The sequence below is a fragment of the Ammospiza caudacuta genome, chromosome 31 (genome assembly GCF_027887145.1).
Source record: "Ammospiza caudacuta isolate bAmmCau1 chromosome 31, bAmmCau1.pri, whole genome shotgun sequence".
NCBI classification, from domain to species: Eukaryota; Metazoa; Chordata; class Aves; order Passeriformes; family Passerellidae; genus Ammospiza; species Ammospiza caudacuta.
This window is the reverse complement of record NC_080623.1, coordinates 2200549-2220178: the sequence shown is the minus strand read 5'-3', so window position 1 is coordinate 2220178 and position 19630 is coordinate 2200549. Positions and strand designations below refer to the sequence as shown.

General features: G+C 54.2%; 1 protein-coding gene across 1 annotated transcript; it reads right to left on the bottom strand.

The window, feature by feature from the left end:
• Positions 1-4922: 4922 nt before the first annotated feature.
• CSRNP2 (cysteine and serine rich nuclear protein 2) lies at positions 4923-18990 on the bottom strand. Its single transcript, XM_058822206.1, has 5 exons — positions 18921-18990; positions 12554-12757; positions 10843-11105; positions 8090-8386; positions 4923-5826 (listed from the first exon to the last, which is right to left on the bottom strand). Exons 2-5 carry the CDS (start codon positions 12702-12704, stop codon positions 5140-5142), a joined length of 1398 nt encoding a protein of 465 aa, XP_058678189.1. The 5' UTR covers positions 12705-12757; positions 18921-18990; the 3' UTR covers positions 4923-5139.
• Positions 18991-19630: the final 640 nt, after the last annotated feature.

The following is a 19630-nucleotide window of genomic DNA, read 5'->3' as shown; positions in this document are numbered from 1 at the left end:
AAGTAAAAATTTAATAAAGAAATTAAAAAGTAATAAAAACAGAGAAAGGAAATAAAAACAAAATTTAAAAAAAAATTAAATTTAAAAGGGAAGGAAAACGGAATTAAAAATTAAAGGAGTAAAAAAAGAAGTAGAAAAAAAGGGAATAAAAAATAAAGAAAGAGATCAAAATGAGATTAAAAGTTCTGAAGCTGCTTTGGGCACCCTGGGGGGAAGGTTTGGGGGTCCCCAGGGGTTTTGGGGGGCAGTAGCACCAGCAGGGGCAGATCCATGGAAGCCAGACTGGATCAAATCCAACCAGGGGAAAAGGGGAACCCCCCCCTGAGCCCACAGGTTTGGGAAAATGGGGGAAATGTGGAAATTCTGGGGTGAAATGGGAAAAATCTGGGGATTCTGGGGTGAAATGGGAGAAATCTGGGAATTCTGGAGTGAAATCTGGGGATTCTGGGGTGAAATGGGAGAAATCTGGGAATTCTGGAGTGAAATCTGGGAATTCTGGGGTGAAATCTGGGGATTCTGGAGTGAAATGGGGGAAATCTGGGAATTCTGGAGTGAAACCTGGGAATTCTGGGGTGCAATGGGATAAATCTGAGAATTCTGAGGGGTTTGGGGTGTAATGGGATAAATCCAGGAATTCTGAGGGGTTTGGTGTGAAACAGGATAAATCTGGGAATTCTGGGGTGCAATAGGATAAATCCAGGATTCCATGGTTTGGGCTGAAATGGGATAAATCCAGAAATTCTGGTGTGGTTTGGGGTGAAATGGGATAAATCCAGAAATTCTGGTGTGGTTTGGGGTGAAATGGGATAAATCCAGAAATTCTGGGGGTTTGGGGTGCAATGGGATAAATGTGGGAATTCTGGGGGTTTGGGGTGCAATGGGATAAATGTGGGATTTCCATGGTTTGGGGAGCCCCAGCTCGGGGGGTCCGGGGCAGGATTTGGGGTCCCCTGCCCCTCTCTCGGGGGATTTGGGGCCGTTCCTGTGGGATTTGGGCACCTCCATTTGGGCTCCTGGGGGGTTTGGGGGTCACTGAGGCCTCTCCCCACCCCAAACCCCCTCGGACCCCCCTGCAGCCCCTCTGGGCTCCCCCAAACGCTTTGGAACCCCCTGGGAACCCCCCAATGCCCCCTAAGTGCCCTTGAGATGTTCTGAACCCCCCTGAACACCAAAAGAACCCCTGGGACCCCTTAAACCCCTCTGGCTCTGCCAAACCCCTGAAATCTCCTCTGAAACCCTAAAAAGCCTCTCAACACCATTAAACCCCTGCCTGAACCCCCCTCTGAACCCCCTTTTTAACTCCTTACAGCCCTCCTTTGAACCCCCCTAAACAACCTCAACCCCTCTGAACCCATTCAAGGCCCCTGAATTCCCTTTTAAACCCCCTTAAACCTTCTGACCCCACTTAAACCCCCTTTGAGCCCCTAAATAAACCAACTCAAACCCCATCTGAGCCCTTTTAGACTCCTCTGAACCCCCTAAAACCCTTCTGAACCCCCCCTTAAACCTCCCTTCAAAAGCCTAAAAAATCCCCTTGACGCCCTCAAACCCCACTGAACTCCCCTGAATCTCCCCAAATTCCTTTTAAAGCTCCTTAAACCCCTCTGAACCCCCTTGATCTGCTAAAAAACCCTTTAACTCTCTTTATAAAACCCTTTAGATCCAACTGAACCCCCTTCAGCCCCCCTTAACCCTCTCTGAACCCCTAAAAGCCATAAAAACCCCTCTGAAACCCTTTCAACACCAAAAAACCCCAATGCCCCCATAACCCCTAAAAACCTCACTTTAAACCTCCCTGTACACCCCTAAAAACCCCTCTGAGCCCTCTTAAACCCCTTTTTAAATGCTCCTGAACCCCTAAATCCCATAAAAACCCCTCTGAACCCCTTTCAAACCCAAAAAACCCCCTCAATGCCCCCATAACCCCTAAAAACCCCACTCTGAGCCCCCTTAAATCCCTCAAATTCCTTTTAAAGCTCCTTAAACCCCTCTGAACCCCCTTGATCTGCTAAAAAACCCTTTAACTCTCTTTATAAACCCCTTTAGACCCAACTGAACCCCCTTTAGCCCCCCTTAACCCTCTCTGAACCCCTAAAAGCCATAAAAACCCCCTCTAAACCCCTTTCAACCCCTAAAAAAACCTCAATGCCCCCATAACCCCTAAAAACCCAACTTTGAACCTCCCTGGACACCCCTAAAAACCCCTCTGAGCCCCCTTAAACCCATTTTTAAACGCTCCTGAACCCCTAAATCCCATAAAAACCCCTCTGAACCCCTTTCAAGCCCAAAAAACCCCTAAATTAGCTCAAAATCCCATTTTGAGCCTCCCTGAACCCCCTGTACAGCCCTAAAACCCCACTCTGAGCCCCCTTAAGCCCCCTCAAACTCCCTTTAAAGCTCCTTAAACCCCTCTGAACCCCTAAAACCCATGAAAACCCCTTTCAACCCCAAAAATCGCCTCAGTGCCCCCATAACCCCTAAAAACCCCATTTGAACCTCCCTGAACCCCCTGTACACCCCCCTAAAACCCCACTCTGAGCCCCCTTAAATCCCTTTTTAAACGCTCCTGAACCCCTTTCAACACCAAAAACCCCCTCAATGCCCTCACAGCCCCTGAAACCCCACTCCGAGCCCCCTAAAACCCCCCCACGGGGCACAGGTGACCCCCAGGAGCACCAGGGGACCCCCAAACCTGGCGAGGGGCAGAGCCCAGAGTGGGAAATCTGCTGGAGAAGCCGATGGGGAAACCAAAAATTCAGGAAAAGAATTGGGGGGGCAGCAGCTGGGTTGGGGGGTTTGGGACCCTGGGGTCTGGAGAGTCCAGGTGGGCACGGCCTGGGGGCACAGGGCCCACAAGGTGAGCAGGTCCAGGTGAGCAGATCCAGGGCCACAAGTCCCACAAAGTGAGCAGGTCCTACAAGGTGAGCAGGTCCAGGCACACAGGTCCCACAAGGTGAGAAGGTCCTGGGAGTGCTCAGGTTAGCAGGTCCCACAAGGTGAGCAGGTCCAGGTGAGCAGGTCCAGAGGCACAGATCCCACAAGGTGTGAGCAGGTGCAGGTGAGCAGGTCCCACAACATGAGCAGGTCCTGGGAGTGCTCAGGTGAGCAGATCCAGATGAGCAGGTCCCACAGTCTGTAGGGTCCAGGTGAGCAGGTCCAGGTGAGCAGGTCCTACAAGGTGAGGAGGTCCAGGTGAGCAGATCCAGGTGAGCAGGTCCCACAAGGAGAGCAGGTCCAGGTGAGGAGGTCCCACTGTCTGTAGGGTCCAGGTGAGCAGGTCCCACAAGGTGAGCAAGTCCAGGTGAGCAGATCCAGGGGCACACGTCCCAAAAGGTGAGCGGGTCCTGGGAGTGCTCAGGTGAGCAGATCCAGGTGAGGAGGTCCCATAACATGAGCAGGTTCAGGTGAGCAGGTCTCATAAGGTGAGCAGATCCAGGGACACAGATCCAGGTGAGCAGGTCCAGGGAGTGCTCAGGTGAGTAAATCCAGGTGAGCAGATCCCACAACGTGAGCAGGTCCAGGTGAGCAGATCCCACAGTCCGTAGGGTCCAGGTGAGCAGAATGCAGGTTTTGGGGCACAGACCCAAGCAGGTGAGCAGATCCTGGGCATGCTCAGGTGAGCAGATCCCACAGTCTGCAGGGTCCAGGTGAGCAGATCCAGGTGAGCAGATCCCACAGTCTGCAAGGTCCAGGTGAGCAGATCCCACAACATGAGCAAGTCCAGGTGAGCAGATCCCGCAGTCTGCAGGGTCCAGGTGAGCAGAATGCAGTTTTGGGGCACAGTCCCAAGCAGGTGAGCAGATCCCAGAATCCAGCAGCGTCCAGGTGAGCCAATCCCCAGGTCAGAGCCAGCAGAGCAGGCAGCCCCACCCCACGTCCCAATTTCCCTCTCCTGCCCCTCCCCAGGTTGATCTCACCTGGCTGAAGCCATGAAAGAGGGAAAAGCCCCAGAAATGGGAAGTTTCACCCCAAGACAGATCCCAGGAAGGTCTGGAGGGTGTCCCATGAATCCCAGCCCAAGGAAGGGCTGGAAGGCCCAGGTGAGTCAGGGGAATCCACACCTGGAGAACCTGAATCCATCCCAGTCTGACCAGTTTGATGCCAGGGGAGATGCCCGGAGCCAGAGGGAGCACAGGTGAGCAGGAGCACCTGAGGAGGGAGTTGCAGGTGCTCTGGGAATTCAGGAACAGCAGGAGCTGCACACTGGGCACACCTGCAGGAGATGCACACCTGGGCACACCTGCAGGGCTCTGCTGGCACCATGGGATGGATCCCGAGGGCAGGAACAGTTCTTTGGGAAACACAGCCAGGTGAGGTCACCTGCATGGATGGATGGCTGGAGCTCACCTGGGATGGGCAGGAGCCAGCTGAGAGCTCAGGGGTCAGGCAGGAACAGGTGCCACTGCATCCATGGCACACCTGGGCACACCTGCAGGGCTCTGGTCCTCCTGGAACTGCTCCAGGAGCACCTGGACACCCAGAGCCCACCTGCAGCGGGCCAGGATCACAGGTAGGGACAGGGACACTCCTGCATCCTCACATCCCAAATCTGGTCCCTGGAGGGGCAGCTCCAACCCCTCAGCAGCTGCTGGAGGCACCTCCCCACAGGGAATGAACGTTCCAGAAGGTTCCCACAGGTACAGGTGAGCAGTTCCAGGTGATGGAGGAGCCAACGAGGAGGTGAAGTTGGTTCAACCCCCCAGAATTTCCAGGTGAGTTTGGGGACTCCAGCCTTGGGTCTCTTGTGCCAGTTCCAGGTGTTTCCCAGCTGCAGGTGAGTGGGAGCATCACCTGCACGAGGTGGCCCAGGTGAGACATTCATTAAACAAACAGCAATTAGGGAAAAATGGATTTTCCCTTAAAAACACGGAAAGTGGAGGCAGCCAGGGGGGACAGAGCTGCTGTGGGATCCAGGAGGCTCCAGCTCAGGTGAGTCCTGGCACAGGTGAGCTCTGCCAGGTGGGATGGACAACAGGAAGGATCCCAGAGGCTGCAGCTCAGGTGAGTCCTGTAGACTCCAACCAGGTGAGAGAAGGACTCCTGGCCCTGGGCCAGGTGAATCCTCTGTCCAGAGCAGCCCCCACCAATTAAATAATCAATCCATGGAATAAATAATGGAGCCACAGGGCCTGAGGCCACTCATATGGGCAGGTGGGGCTGCTCCAGGTGCTCTGGGAGGTTTTGGGGCGCTCCTTCCTTGCTCGCAGGGACAGGTGGGACCCCCAGCTCCTTCCCGGGGGGGCTGGAGGCCGGAGCTGGGTGCTCCACGTGCCCACCGCCCCCCTTGGCAGGTGCCCGTGGCTCCAGCTGGCACAAGAGCCCAGGGGCATCGGGCAGGTAAGGCTGGGAGCCCACCTGGCCCTGGGGGTAGCACAGCACGGGGGACTCCAGCGGGAACTGCGCGGGGATGAGGAGGGTGGAGCCGAGCCCGGGGCACGGGGCAGCCTTCACCTGCCAGGTGTCATCCAGGGGCTCCCCCAGCACGCAGAGCCCGCCCCCCTCTGCCCCAGAGCCGCTTCCAGAGTCTTCCTCAGCCTTCAGCCTCTCCAGCTCCTCGGCCGTCTGCAGGTGCAGCACCGCCCGCTCGTTCTCGGCCAGGTACTCCTGGAAGTCCTGAGTCTCGGGGGGCTGGGGGGGCGGCCAGCTGGGGCCCGCAGCTCCTTCCTCCTCCTCCTCCTCCTCGCCCTGGCGCCGGCTCTCCAGCTCCAGCTTCATCAGCGTGTGCAGGAAGTGCGTGCGCACCCGCAGCGGGTTGAACTCGATGCGCCCGGCCACGTTCCCACAGCCGTCCCGCGAGCAGCCGCAGGGGAACGAGGTGCGATCCACCTGGGGACGGGGACAATGACAGCGACAGGTGAGAGCCTGCAGGCTCCACATCCCACCCCAGTGATGGGCGAGACCCTGCAGGGACCCTGCCAGCCTGACCCCACCCCAAACATCATGGTGGGGCTGCATGGGAACGAGGTGCGATCCACCTGGGGACGGGGACAGCAACAGGTGAGAGCCTGCAGGGACCTGCCAGCCTGAATCCCACCCCAAACATCCCAGGAGCATGGGAGGAGCACAGGAATGACGTGCGATCCACCTGGGGACAGGTGAGACCCTGCAGGGTCCAAATCCCACCCCAATGACGGCTGAGACCCTGCAGGGACCCTGCCAGCCTGACCCCACCCCAAACATGCTGGTGGGGCCGCATGGGAATGAGGTGCGATCCACCTGGGGACAGGACAGGGACAGGTGAGAGCCTGCAGGGACCCTCCCAGACTGACCCCACCCCAAACATCCCAGGAGCAGCCGCAGGGGAACGACGTGCAATCCACCTAGGGACAGGTGAGACCCTGCAGGGTCCAAATCCCACCCCAGTGACGGGTGAGACCCTGCAGGGACCCTGCCAGACTGAAGCCACCCCAAACATTGTGGTGGGGCCACACGGGAACGAGGTGCGATCCACCTGGGGACAGGACAGGGACAGGTGAGAGCCTGCAGGGTCCAAATCCCACCCCAATGATGGGTGAGACCCTGCAGGAGCCCTTCCACCCTAAATCCCACCCCAAACATCCCTAGAGCAGCCGCATGGGAACGACGTGCGATCCACCTGGGGACAGGGACAGGTGAGACCCTGCAGGGGCCCTGCCAGCCTGACCCCACCCCAAACATCCCAGGAGCATGGGAGGAGCACAGGAACGACGAACGACGTGCAATCCATCTGGGGACAGGTAGAGGTGAGACCCTGCAGGGTCCAAATCCCACCCCAAACATCCCAGGAGCAGCCACAGGGGAACAAGGTGTGATCCACCTGGGGACGGGGACAGGTGAGACCCTGCAGGGGCCCTCCAGGGTCCAAATCCCACCCCAAACATCCTGGTGGGGCTTTGTCTTGGGAGCAGCCACATAGGAACAATGTACGATCCACCTGGGGACAGGGACAGGTGAGACCCTGCAGCATCCAAATCCCACCCCAATGATGGGTGAGACCCTGCAGGAGCCCTCCAGGGTCCAAATCCCACCCCAAACATCATGGTGGGGTTTTATCCCAGCCAGGTGTCTCCATTGGGAGGATGTGAACAGGTGCAGGATCCCACAGGATCCCATCTGGATTCCACCCTCCATTCCCCCAGAGCCTGAATCCCACCCCAGAGTGACCCCAGATCCCACCTGGACAGCAGGAATTTGGGGTGGGGAGGAGTTTATGCATTCCAGGTATGGCCCAAACACACCTGGAGCTGCTCCTGGAGGAACCAGAGCTCTCCAGCACCTGTTGGACCCCAGGTGCCCCAGCTGGCACCCTCTGCTCCCTCAAGGAGCAAGGACAGAGCACAGTGGGTGGGCCCTGAGGCCCACCTGTGCCCCTTATCCCAGCTCACCTGGCACTGGGTGCCCTCACCTGGCTCTCCCCACTCCTCAGGAGGCACACAAGGACCACCCCAACCCCCTTCCAGGTCTAACCTGGCACTGGATGCCCTCACCTGGCTCCCCTGGCTGTCCTGGCTCTCTCCTGGCACACGACCACTCCAGCCCCTCCATGTCTCATCTGGCACTGGATGCCATCACCTGGCACACAATGACCAGCCTGGCCCCTCTGTGTGTCTCACCTGGCACTGGATGCCCACCTGGCCCCCTGCCCAGCCTCACCTGGCACTGGATGCCCGCCTGGCTGCAGGCACAGGTGCGCGGCTCACAGGTGAGGCAGCAGTGGCACCCGCACTGCTCCCGGGACTGGATGCCCTCCCCTGGCACACAATGACCAGCCTGACCCCCCTGTGTGTCTCACCTGGCACTGGATGCCCTCACCTGGCACTGGATGCCCGCCTGGCTGCAGGCACAGGTGTGCAGCTTGCAGGTGAGGCGGCAGTGGCACCCGCACTGCTCCCGGGACTGGATGACCTCCCCTGGCACTGGATGCCCTCCCCTGGCACACAATGACCACCCCAGACCCCTCCCATGTCTCACCTGGCACTGGATGCCCGCCTGGCTGCAGGCACAGGTGTGCGGCTCGCAGGTGAGGCAGCAGTGGCACCCGCACTGCTCCCGGGACTGGATGCCCTCCCCTGGCACACAATGACCAGCCTGACCCCCCTGTGTGTCTCACCTGGCACTGGATGCCCGCCTGGCTGCAGGCACAGGTGCGCGGCTCGCAGGTGAGGCGGCAGTGGCACCCGCACTGCTCCCGGGACAGGCGCAGCGCCCGCAGCTCCTGGCGCTCCTCGGCGTCGATCCTGCGCACGCCCGAGGCGCGCAGCAGCGCCCGGCGCCGCTTGGTGGGCAGCGGCTGCAGGTAGAAATAATCGCCCACCTCCACCTGCCCCACGTCCAGGTCATCGTCCGACACGTCCGCCAGCGTCAGCCCCGCGGCCTCGGCCGACGGCACCGTCCCGTTCTGGGTCAGCTGCGAGGGAGAAGGGTTGAAAATCTGAGCGGGGTCAGCACAAAACCACCCCCAAAATTACATTAATTTACCCATTTTCCCTCTGTTTTCCTCCAAAATCTAAAATCCCCTTTATTACCCTGTGATTCTCCCCTGCAAATGCTTGGGATTTCCTTCTAAACTCATCCTGTCAAAACTCCCACAAAATCCCTCCCCAGTTCCTAAAAAATTTCCTAAAATTCAAAAGAAAATCATGCTGGGCAAAGCACTGCAGGATTGACAGGGCTGTGGGCACAGTGGGAGTCAGCACAAAACCATCCTCAAAATTACATTAAATTCACCTATTTTCCCCTCTATTTTACTCCAAAATTTAAAATTACCCTGTAATTCCCCCCTGCAAATACTCAGAATTCCCCTCCAGGTTCCCTCCAAACTCACCCCATCAAAACTTTCCCAAAATCCCTCCCCAGTTTCTCTAAAATTCCCCAGAATTCAAAGGAAATTCATGCTGGGCAAAGTAGTAGAGGGTGACCTGGACCTGGGATGGATGGGGCTGCAGGCACAGCACAGGTCAGCACAAAATTACCCCCAAAACGACATTAAATTCACCCATTTTCCTTCTATTTCCCTACAAAATTTAAAATTATCCCATAATTTTAAATTTTCATCCCTGCAAATGCTCAGAATTCCCCTCCAGGTTCCCTACAAAATCACCCCACCAAAACTCCCCAAAATAGAAAATTTGGGGAGTTAGAAAGGAATTAAAGCTTGGTAAACCCTGGGAAATGTTAAAGGTGGGCCCTAGGAAATGTCAGGCCTTGTGTTTGCTGGATCAGGTGAAACTGCACCTGGGTAATCAGTGTATTATAAATAATTATTAGATATAATTATTGTTTAATTGTAAGAAGAATCATGAGAAACTATGTCAGGGGTTTGAGGGGATCACAAGAAATCCATGCTTGGATGAAATGAATGTATACAACAGAATAATCTAAGTTTAATAATTAATATGTAAATTATATAATTATAGAATATAAAACATGTTCAGCTTGAAACCATGCTGGGTCAGATTTGCGTCTGTACCCCTGACACCCAGAGCTCCTCAATAAAAGTACTGCAGGTGCTGCATAATCATAATCCATAATCACAATTAATCGTAATCAATCAACCTATAATGATTCTCTAATTTTGTGTTCCTGGACGCTGACAGAGGGACACATGTGGGGATGAGGGACCACAGGGGTCACCTGGCCAGGTGTCCTTCCCTCCACCCACACTGAGCCTTGTCCCTCCCAGGGCTTGCCCACCCAAAGGAAAAGTGATTTTTCTGTTGGGGTTTTTCAGAAAGGCACTGCCAGATTCACCCAAAACCAAAGGAAAAGCTTTGGTTTTCACCCAAAAACGGGATTTTGGGATTGATTCAGAATGGAATTCACCCTAAACCAAAGGAAAAGTGTTTTTTCTGTTGGATTTTTTCAGAAAGGCACTGCCAGATTGACCCCAGAACCCCTGATCACCCCCAGGTGCCACCCAGGTGTTTCCCACACTGATTTTTCCCTGTACCTCCTAAGATCCCCCCAAAGTGTTTCCCACCTGGATTCCCCCCAGTTTGCCCCTCTTCCAACCTCACCCAGGCATTTTTCACTTCCCTCCCCCAAACCCCTCCCCAAGGGCTTTCCCACCTGCCCACCACCAAACCCATCCAGCTATTCCCCACCTGGATTCTGCTCTCCCTCCCCAGGTATTCTCCACTCAGACACCCTCTGTCACCCCAAATCCCCTCCAGGTGTTCTCCACCTGGGTCCCCCACTGCTGCCCCTCCAGCTATTTCCCACCTGCATTCTGCCCTCCTTCTCCAGCTAATTCCCACCTGGATTCCCCCTCCCTCCCCAGCTCTTTCCCACCTGTCTTCTGCCCACCATCTCCAGTTATTTCCCACCTGGATTCCGTCCTCCCTCTCCAAGTATTTCCCACCTGCATTCTGTCCTTCCTCTCCAGCTATTTCTCACCTGTATTCCACCCTCCTTCTCCAAGTATTCCCCACCTGGATTCCACCCCCCCTTCCCTCTCCAGGTATTCCCCACCTGGATTCTGCCCTCCCTCCCCAGGTATTCCCCACCTGGATCCCCCCTCCCTCCCCAGGTATTCCCCACCTGGATTCTGCCCTCCATATCCAGGTATTCCCCCACCTGGATTCTGCCTTCCCTCCCCAAGTATTCCCCACCTGGATCCCCCGCCCTCCCCACGTATTTCCCACTTGGATTCTGCCCTCCTTCTCCAAGTATTCCCCACCCGGATTCCCCTTCTCTCCCAGCTATTCTCCACCTGAATTCCCACTCCCTCCCCAGGTATTCCCCAGCTGGATCCCCCTCTGTCCCCAAGTATTTCCCACCTGGATTCCCCTTCCCTGTCTCCCTCCTTCCCTCCCCAGCTATTCCCCACCTCGATCCCCTTTCTTCCCTCCCAGTCCCTCTCACCTCTCTCCTCCTGGCGCGCAGTTTCTCCCGCCGCAGGTGCTGCCGCAGGTGCTGCCGGTGGCTCACCTGGCGCAGGTGAGCGAACTGGCTGAGGCTGTACCTGCGGGCACGGTGGTGCCGCGGGGCCATGCCCAGGGAGCTGCCCCCGGCGCTGGGCACGCAGGTGAAGCCCTGGCGCCGGGCAAAGTAATAAACGGTGACCTGGGCAAAGCGCACGCGCTTCCCGCCCCGGCGCGCCCGGGAGCGCCGCAGGATGGACGGGGCTGCGGGCACAGAGGGGCCACAATGAAAACACACCCAAAATTACATAAAATTCACCCATTTTCCCTCCAACATTTAAAATTAACCAGTAATTCCCCAATGCAAATGGTCAGAATTCCGCTCCAGGTTCCCTACAAACTCACCCCATCAAAACTCCCTCAAAATCCCTCCCCAGCACCTCTAAAATGTCCCAAAATTCAAAGGAAATTTGTGCTGGGCAAAGTGCCGCAGGATGAATGGGGCTGTGGGCACAGAGGGGCCACAATGAAAACACACCCAAAATTACACAAAATTCACCCATTTTCCCTCCATTTCCCTCCAACATTTAAAATTACCCCATAATACCCCAATGCAAATGGTCAGAATTCCGCTCCAGGTTCCCTACAAACTCACCCCATCAAAACTCCCTCAAAATCCCTCCCCAGCAGCTCTAAAATGTCCCAAAATTCAAAGGAAATTCGTGCTGGGCAAAGTGCCGCAGGATGGATGGGGCTGTGGGCACAAAGAGGGGCAGCAAAAAACCACCCCCAAAATTACACAAAATTCACCCATTTTTCCTCTATTTCCCTCCAAAATTCAAAAATCTCCTTTGTTTCTCCTTCACTCCTCCCTGCAAATGCTCCAAATTCGCCTCAAGGTTCCCTACAAACTCACCCTATCAAAACTCCCCCAAAATCCCTCCCCAGCTCCTCTAAAATTTCCCAAAATTCAAAGGAAATTCCTGCTGGGCAAAGCACAGCAGGATGGATGGGGCAGTGGGCACAGAGAAGTCACAATGAAACCACAGCCAAAATTATACAAAATTCACCCATGTTCCCTCCGTAATTTAAAATTATCCCGTAATTCCCCCCTGCAAATGGTCAGAATTCTCCTCCAGGTTCCCCCAAAATCCTTTCTCCACTTCTCTGAAGTTTCCCAATTTTTAAAGGAAATTCAAGTGCCATGAACTACCCAAATAATTCTCTATGAATGCCCCAATCTCCCAAACTTTCAAAAAATCCAAGAAATTCCCCCAAGCCCCCAAAAAGTAAAAGAATTCCTCTGAATTTCCCTGAAATATAAAAAAAATCTCAGGGTTGTCCCTCAAATTCTAAAGACTCATCAGAAATTAAAAAAAAATCACCAAATTAAAAAAAAATTAAAAACCCCAAATTCCCTGAAATTAAAAATCCCCAAACTCCCCAAAATTAAAAATACCCAAACCCAATTAAAAAATCCCCAAAGCCAAAACTACTATTTTGTAAAACTGAAAACCCAAAAGTTCTCCACCCAAAAATTGCTACGAGATTCCCCCACAACTCCAATGAATTCCACACCATTCCCTAACACTCCCCAAAAAAATCCCCCACACCACCCAAATTCCCGAAACCCATTAAAAAAAAACCCCAGAATTCCCAAAAATAAATGAAAAATTCTCCCGGAACCCCGCCCACAGCCGGCCCCGGCTCACGGGCGGCGCTGCCGGTGCTGCCGCCGCTGTCGCAGCTGTCGCCGCTGTCGCTCGTGGCGATCTCGTCGTCCGAGGCGACCGATCCCGATCCTGATCCCGGTCCCGCATCCTCCTGTTTGCGCTTGATCCCGGCGCTCGGGACCGCGGCCATCGGGGCTCGGCTCGCATGGAGAGCCCGGCGGGACCGGACGGGCCCGGAGCGGCCTGCGGAGAGCGGCGGGACACGGTGGGTCAGAGCCCGGGCTGATCCCCGGGTAAATCCCCCGGTCCCAGCCGGAGCTGCGGCTCCAGCCCTCGTGTTTGTGTTTCGTGAGTCATTCTGGCTCGGGATGGGCAGGAGATGCTCGGGGTTCTCCGAGGGTTCTGCTCTGCCCATCCCGGAGAATTGCCGGGCCCACGGGAGCTCCCTCCCCGTGCCAGCCCGTGAGCGGGATGTCCACACAAACATTCACCCCAGCTTCTCCACACATTCACCCCAGATTTTCCACACAAACATTCACCCCAGCTTTTCCGCATATTCACCCCAGCTTCTCCACACAAACATTCACCCCAGCTTCTCCACACAAACACTCACCCCAGCTTCTCCACACAAACATTCACCCCAGCTTTTCCACACAAACATTCACCCCAGCTTTTCCACACAAACATTCACCCCAGCTTTTCCACATATTCACCCCAGCTTCTCCACACAAACATTCACCCCAGCTTCTCCACACAAACATTCACCCCAGATTTTCCACACAAACATTCACCCCAGCTTCTCCACACAAACATTCACCCCAGCTTTTCCACATATTCACCCCAGCTTCTCCACACAAACATTCACCCCAGCTTTTCCACACAAACATTCACCCCAGCTTTTCCACATATTCACCCCAGCTTCTCCACACAAACATTCACCCCAGCTTCTCCACACAAACATTCACCCCAGCTTCTCCACACAAACACTCACCCCAGCTTCTCCACACACTCACCCCAGCTTCTCCACACAAACATTCACCCCAGCTTCTCCACACAAACACTCACCCCAGCTTCTCCACATATTCACCCCAGCTTCTCCACACAAACACTCACCCCAGCTTCTCCACACACTCACCCCAGCTTTTCCACACAAACATTCACCCCAGCTTCTCCACACAAACACTCACCCCAGCTTTTCAAAACAAACATTCACCATTCACCCCAGCCTCCTCAAGCGGGATGTCCACACAAACATTCACCCCAGCTTCTCCACACAAACATTCACCCCAGTTTGCTCCATCCCAGCTTTTCCACCCAGGATGTCCACACAAACATTTCACCCCAGGTTCATCCATCCCAGCTTCTCCATTCGGGAATCTCCACACAAACATTCACCCCAGTTCTTCCATCCCAGCTTTTCCACTTGGGATTGATTTGGGATGGAATTCACTCAAAACTAGAGGAAAATTGATTTTTGTTGGTTTTTTTTTTTTTTTTTTTTTTGGAAAGGCACTGCCAGATTCACCCCTAGAACATCCCAATCACCACTTAAAAACCCCTGAAGATCTCCACAGAAACATTCAGCTCAGCTTGCTCCATCCCAGCTTTTCCACCCGGGATCACACAAACACTCACCCCAGCTTTTCCACTTGGGATTGATTTGGGATGGAATTCACTCAAAACCAAACTGATTTTTGTTGGGTTTTTTCAAGAGGCACTGCCAGATTCACCCCTGGAATATCCTGATCACCCCCTAAAATCCCCTAAAAATCTCCACACAAATATTCCACCCAGGTTCCTCCATCCCAGCTTCTCCATTCAGGATTGATTTGGGATGGAATGCACCCCAAACCAAAGGAAAAGTGATTTTTTGGTTGGGTTTTTTTTTGAAGGGGCACTGCCAGATTCACCCCTGGAACATCCTGATCACCCCTTAAAATCCCCTAAAGATCTCCACACAAATATTCACCCCAGCTTCCCCTATCCCATCTTTTCCATTTGGGATTGATTTGGGGGGGATTCACCTTAAACTAAAGGAAAACTGTTTTTTGTTGGGGTGTTTTTTGGAAAGGCACTGCCAGATCCCTTAAAGATCTCCACACAAACATTCACCCCAGCTTCCTCCATCAGGATCGATTTGGGATGGAATTCATCCCAAGCCGAAGGAAAAGCTTTGGTTTTCACCCAAAAAAAAAAAAAGGGATTCCAGGATTGATTTGAGAAAGAATTCACTCAAAACCAAAGGAAAAGTGAATTTTTGTTGGGTTTTTTTTGAAGAGGCACTGCCAGATTCACCTCTAGAGCATCCTGATCACCCCCTAAAATCCCCTATAGATCTCCACACAAACATTCACCTCAGCTTCAAGAATTCCTGTGTGCATTCCCATTCAGGATTGATTTGGGATGGAATTCACCCCAAAATCAAACTGATTTTTGTTGGGTTTTTTTTTTTTTTTAAGAGGCACTGCCAGATTCACCCCTGGAACATCCTGATCACCCCTTAAAATCCCCTAAAGATCTCCACACAAATATTCCACCCAAGTTCCTCTATCCCAGCTTCTCCACTTGGGATTGATTTGGGATGGAATTCACTCAAAACTAAAGGAAAAGTGATTTTTGTTGGGTTTCTTTTTGGAAAGGCACTGCCAGATTCACTCAAAACCAAAGGAAAAGCTTTGGTTTTCACCCAAAAAATGGGATTTCAGGATTGATTTGGGGTGGAATTCACCCCAAACCAAAGGAAAAGTGATTTTTTTGTTGGGGTTTTTTTCCAGATCCACCCCTGGAACAGCCTGATCACCCCTAAAATCCCCTAAAGTTCAGAAAAACCACCGGATGCTCCAACAATTCCCAGCCCATCACAGATTGGGAATGAGCCTCTCTGGGATTTTCCTGCCCCACACCCCTTAATCCCAAAAGCCTCAAAAAGAAAAAAAAAAAATCCCAAATAACCCATGGCCATATTTGGGATTTGGGGAAATTTCCAGCTCTGCGTTGGAAAAGGGAATTTTTGGACCTGATTCCTATTGGGAAAGTTCCAGGATGAATTTGGGAGCCCTTTGGGGTTGGGTTTTGGGTGGGATTTGTCAGATCTGGATCCAGCCCTGTCCCCTCCAGAAGGGAATGTTGGGGTCCCAAAGGAAAAACAAAAATTCCCAACCCATGCACCAGTTCAGGGTGAAATTCTGGTTTTTTCGGTTTTTTTTTTTTTTGGGAGGAAAAGTGAGAAATCCTGGTGGGAGAGGGGAAAAGAAGAAGGAAATGATCAATCCAAATCCCAGGAGGAGCAGAGGTGGAAAACATCACCCCCCCTCCATTTCCAGCTGCCTAAAATTGCTGAAAATCCTCAAATTATTCCCTAAAACTGCATTTCAATAGAAAATCAGAGCTGGAGTCTGGGTGGGATCCCACCTGATGGATCTGGCAGGATGGGATTCTCATTCTTCACATAAAAACCCAAATTATTCCAAATTATCCTTTCTATGATGTAAAAAAACTCCTGGAATAGTCAGAATGAATGAGGAAAAAAAAATGAAAATATTAAGGTTCCATTTTTACACATTTTTAAATTGGGAGGAATTTGAAATGAGGAAGAAAAAATGGGTTCAAAAGCTGAGGAATTGGGAAATTTTAATGATTAAACCTCATCAGAAGGAGTTAAATTAAAAAATATAAATTTTTCTCATGTTCTGGAATCACTTTAGGAGCAGGGAAGGGATCAGGAGAGTTTGGGATTCCTGGAACACAGGAGCTGATCCCAGCAGGGTGGACAAGCTGGGACCAGCAGGAATTGTCCATCCCACCTGGCCAGGTGAGCACCAAACCCTTTTACCTCCAGCCATCCCAAGAAATTGGGAATGATTTTCTGATTTTCCAATCCTCTGAGCATTCCTGTGCATTCTGGGATGGCTCCCAAATCCCCCCTGGATCAGGGGGATCCTCAAGAATTCCTGCTTGCACTCCCAAAATTATATAAAACTTCCAGCACCCATTCTTCTGCTCAGGATAACAAGATTCCCATAAAAATATATATAAAATCCCCATAAAAATCCATATAAGTTTCCCATAAAAATCCAGTGCCAGAAATGGATTCTCTGGATGGATTTGAGGGATCCAGGATATTCCAGGGTGAAATTGGGAGTGATCCATGAGCAGCTCTGGTGGAACCCACCCAGAAAGGCTGTGGGAACACCAATGAACCCAATCCAGGTGTTGTTCCAGCCAAAAATTGGGATTTTTGGGATGATCACCAGGAAGATTTGGGCAGCCTGGATCTGTAAGGAATGGGTGAAGGTTTCCAAAATTTTCCCCAAGAAATGGGTGAAGTTTCCCAATGTTTTCCCCAAGAAATGGATTTCCCAGGGATCTGAGCCCATCCCAGGTCACTGCTGACATTCCCAGCTCTGGGTTTTTGGGATGAAATATGGGAAATTTGGGTTCCTCAGGGAAATCAGCTCCCACAGAGCTTCCAGCATTTGTGCAAGCACCATCCCAAGGAGGATCCATTTGGGGTGAGGAAGGAAAAATCAAATCCTGGGGGAGGAGCCAAGGGAATGGGGAATTTCAGGGATTAAACTTCACCAAAAGGAGTTAAATTAAAAATATTATTTTTTCCCCATGTTCTGGAATCACTTCAGGAGCAGGGAAGGGATCAGGAGAGTTTGGGATTCCTGGAGCTGATCTGGGAAACCTCCTGGCTGAAAGAGCCTGGGAAGGAGGGCCAGGTGTCCCCAGGTGTTGGGGGACAGAAAGGTGACCCCCAAAAACCCCTCCTTGGGCCCTGTGTCCATCACTGGAACGGGGAGATCCAGGGGGGTCCATCAACACCTGGATCCAGAGGCCCAGGAGGGGAAGGAGCCCCCCAAAGGTGCTCCATGAGTACCTGGGGGGGATGGAAAAGGTGATCCCACAAAACTCCCTGGGGCTGCAGCCAAGGGATGGAGGTGGAGGAGACCCCAGAAGAGCTGCATACAGAGAGCAGCCCTGGACAGGTGAGGGTTGGGCAGCAGGAGCCCCTCCCAGGGTGTCTCACCTGTCCCAGGGTCACCTGGCACCCCCAAAATCACCTTGGGGGGGGAAGGTGAGGCCTGGAGAGGAACACCAGAACAGCCCCTCCCCCACCTCTGGGGACACCTGACCTCCCAGGTGTCACCTCCCCATCATCATCATCATCACCATCCTGAGGACCCCCAACACAACCCCAGTGCCCCCATGAGGTCCCCAAGGGCACCCTGAGCACCTCCAGTGCCCCCCATGGTGCACAGAGGGGAGACCCCACCTGGCAGGACCCCCCAAACGCCCCTCCCCAAATGCAATGGGGGGCTGTAAGGATCCCCCACACCCTCTACAGGAGCCCAGCCCCTACAGGCACCCCCAGATGTTTCCAGCAGGGGCAGCCCCACATTTCACACAGCCCCCCCCATGGATCCATGGTTACAAGGACCCCCCCTCACCCCCCATACCCTCTAGAGGCTCCCATCTCCTACAGACTCTTGCATAAGCCCCCCCTGTATCCCCTACAGCCCTCCCACATCCCCTACAAGCCCCCCAGCTGCAGGGCACCCCCTTGTCCCAGAGGCCCCCAACACATCCCCCATGGCTCCCCCCCCTGCCCTACGGCCCCCCCACATCCCCTTTGCCTGCCCCGGCTGTGAAGCCCCCAGACCCCTTCACCCCCATCCCTGATAGCGCTGGAATGGCCCCCAGCCCCTACAGCCCCCCCATTCCTCAGTACACCCCAATTCCTTGGAAGCCCCCCTCCCTCACAGCTCCCATATCCCTTGGAACCCCAAATTCCTCATACTCCCCCATCCTCCACAGCCCCCCCCGCCCCTTGGAACCCAAAATTCCTCACAGCCCCCTCCCCCCACCGCAATCCCCCACAGCCCCCCATTCCTCGGAACACCCCTAATGGTCGGAACCCCTCCAACCCTCACAGCCCCCCATCTCTTGGAACCCCCCCATCCCTTACAGGTCCGCATCCCTTGGAACCCCCAATCCCTCACAGCCCACCCCCCATCCCCTACAGCTCCCCAGTCCCTCACAGACTCCCATATCCTCTGGAACCCCCAATCCCCCACAGCCCCCCAATCCATTTGAACTCCAAATCTCTCACAGCCCCCCCATCTCTCAGAATCCTCCATTTCTCACAGCCTCCATAACCACTGGAACCCCAAATTTCTCACAGCCCTCCATCCCCTACTGCCCTCCATCCCTTGGAATCCCAAATCCCTCACAGTCCCCATATCCCCTGGACCCCCCATCCCTCCCAGCCCCCCCATCCCTCGGAACCCCCAATCCTTCCCAGCCCCCCCCCATCCCTCAGAGCCCTCCCCGCCCCCCGCAGGCGGGGCCGCCCCCCCACGCTCCCTCCAGCCCTGCCGCTGCCGCCGTTCCCCGCACTCACCGGTGCCCGAGGGGGGTTTTGGGGGCCGGTTGGGGGCGGGGGGAGCTGGGGGGGCCCCGGGGCCGCTCCCGGGGGGGTCCGGGGCCGCTCCCGCCCCGCCGCGCGCGCCGACAACAATGGGGCCGCGGCCGCTGCGCCGCCGCTTTTATACCGCCCCGCGTCACGTGATCCCCGCGCCGCCGCTGCGCCGCCGCGAGGCACCGTGGGAAAGCGAGTTCCCTGGGGACTCCCCGCAGGGCAGCGCTGGCGCGGGGTGTGATGGGAAATGGAGTCCGGAAGTGCGGAAGATGGAGGGCTGAGGGAGATCGTGAGCTCAGGAAGGGCTTGGGGTGGAAAGGACCTCAAAGATCGTCCTGTGCCACCCCTGCCATGGCAGGGACGCCTCCCTGTGCCCCAGGGTGCTGCAAACCCTGCCCAGCCTCCCTCGGGCGCTGCCAGGGACGGGGCACCCGCAGCTCCCAGGGAAATCCAGCACAGGGCCTGCCCGCCCTCACAGCCAGGAATCCCTGCCCAATGTCAAAAACGACAATCACTTCTTTTTACAATTTTAAAAGTTTAATAGTAATAAAATGGTTATAAAAATAGTCATAAAATCAGGGTAATAAAAATGTGGACAATTGGGAGTAGGACAATATGAGACAATAAAAACAAAGAGTTACAGACAGTCCGGGTACCTTTTCTGGGCAAAATATGCCCAAAAAGGACCCACG

Excerpts from the sequence above, each read along its gene's own strand:
- CSRNP2 (XM_058822206.1), bottom strand. The coding sequence starts at position 12,704 with ATGGCCGCGGTCCCGAGCGCCGGGATCAAGCGCAAACAGGAGGATGCG. Across the intron at positions 11,106-12,553 it reads CAGCACCGGCAGCGCCGCCC|CCCCGTCCATCCTGCGGCGC; the intron begins GTGAGCCGGGGC and ends CTGTGCCCGCAG. Across the intron at positions 8,387-10,842 it reads TGCGCGCCAGGAGGAGAGAG|CTGACCCAGAACGGGACGGT; the intron begins GTGAGAGGGACT and ends TCTCCCTCGCAG.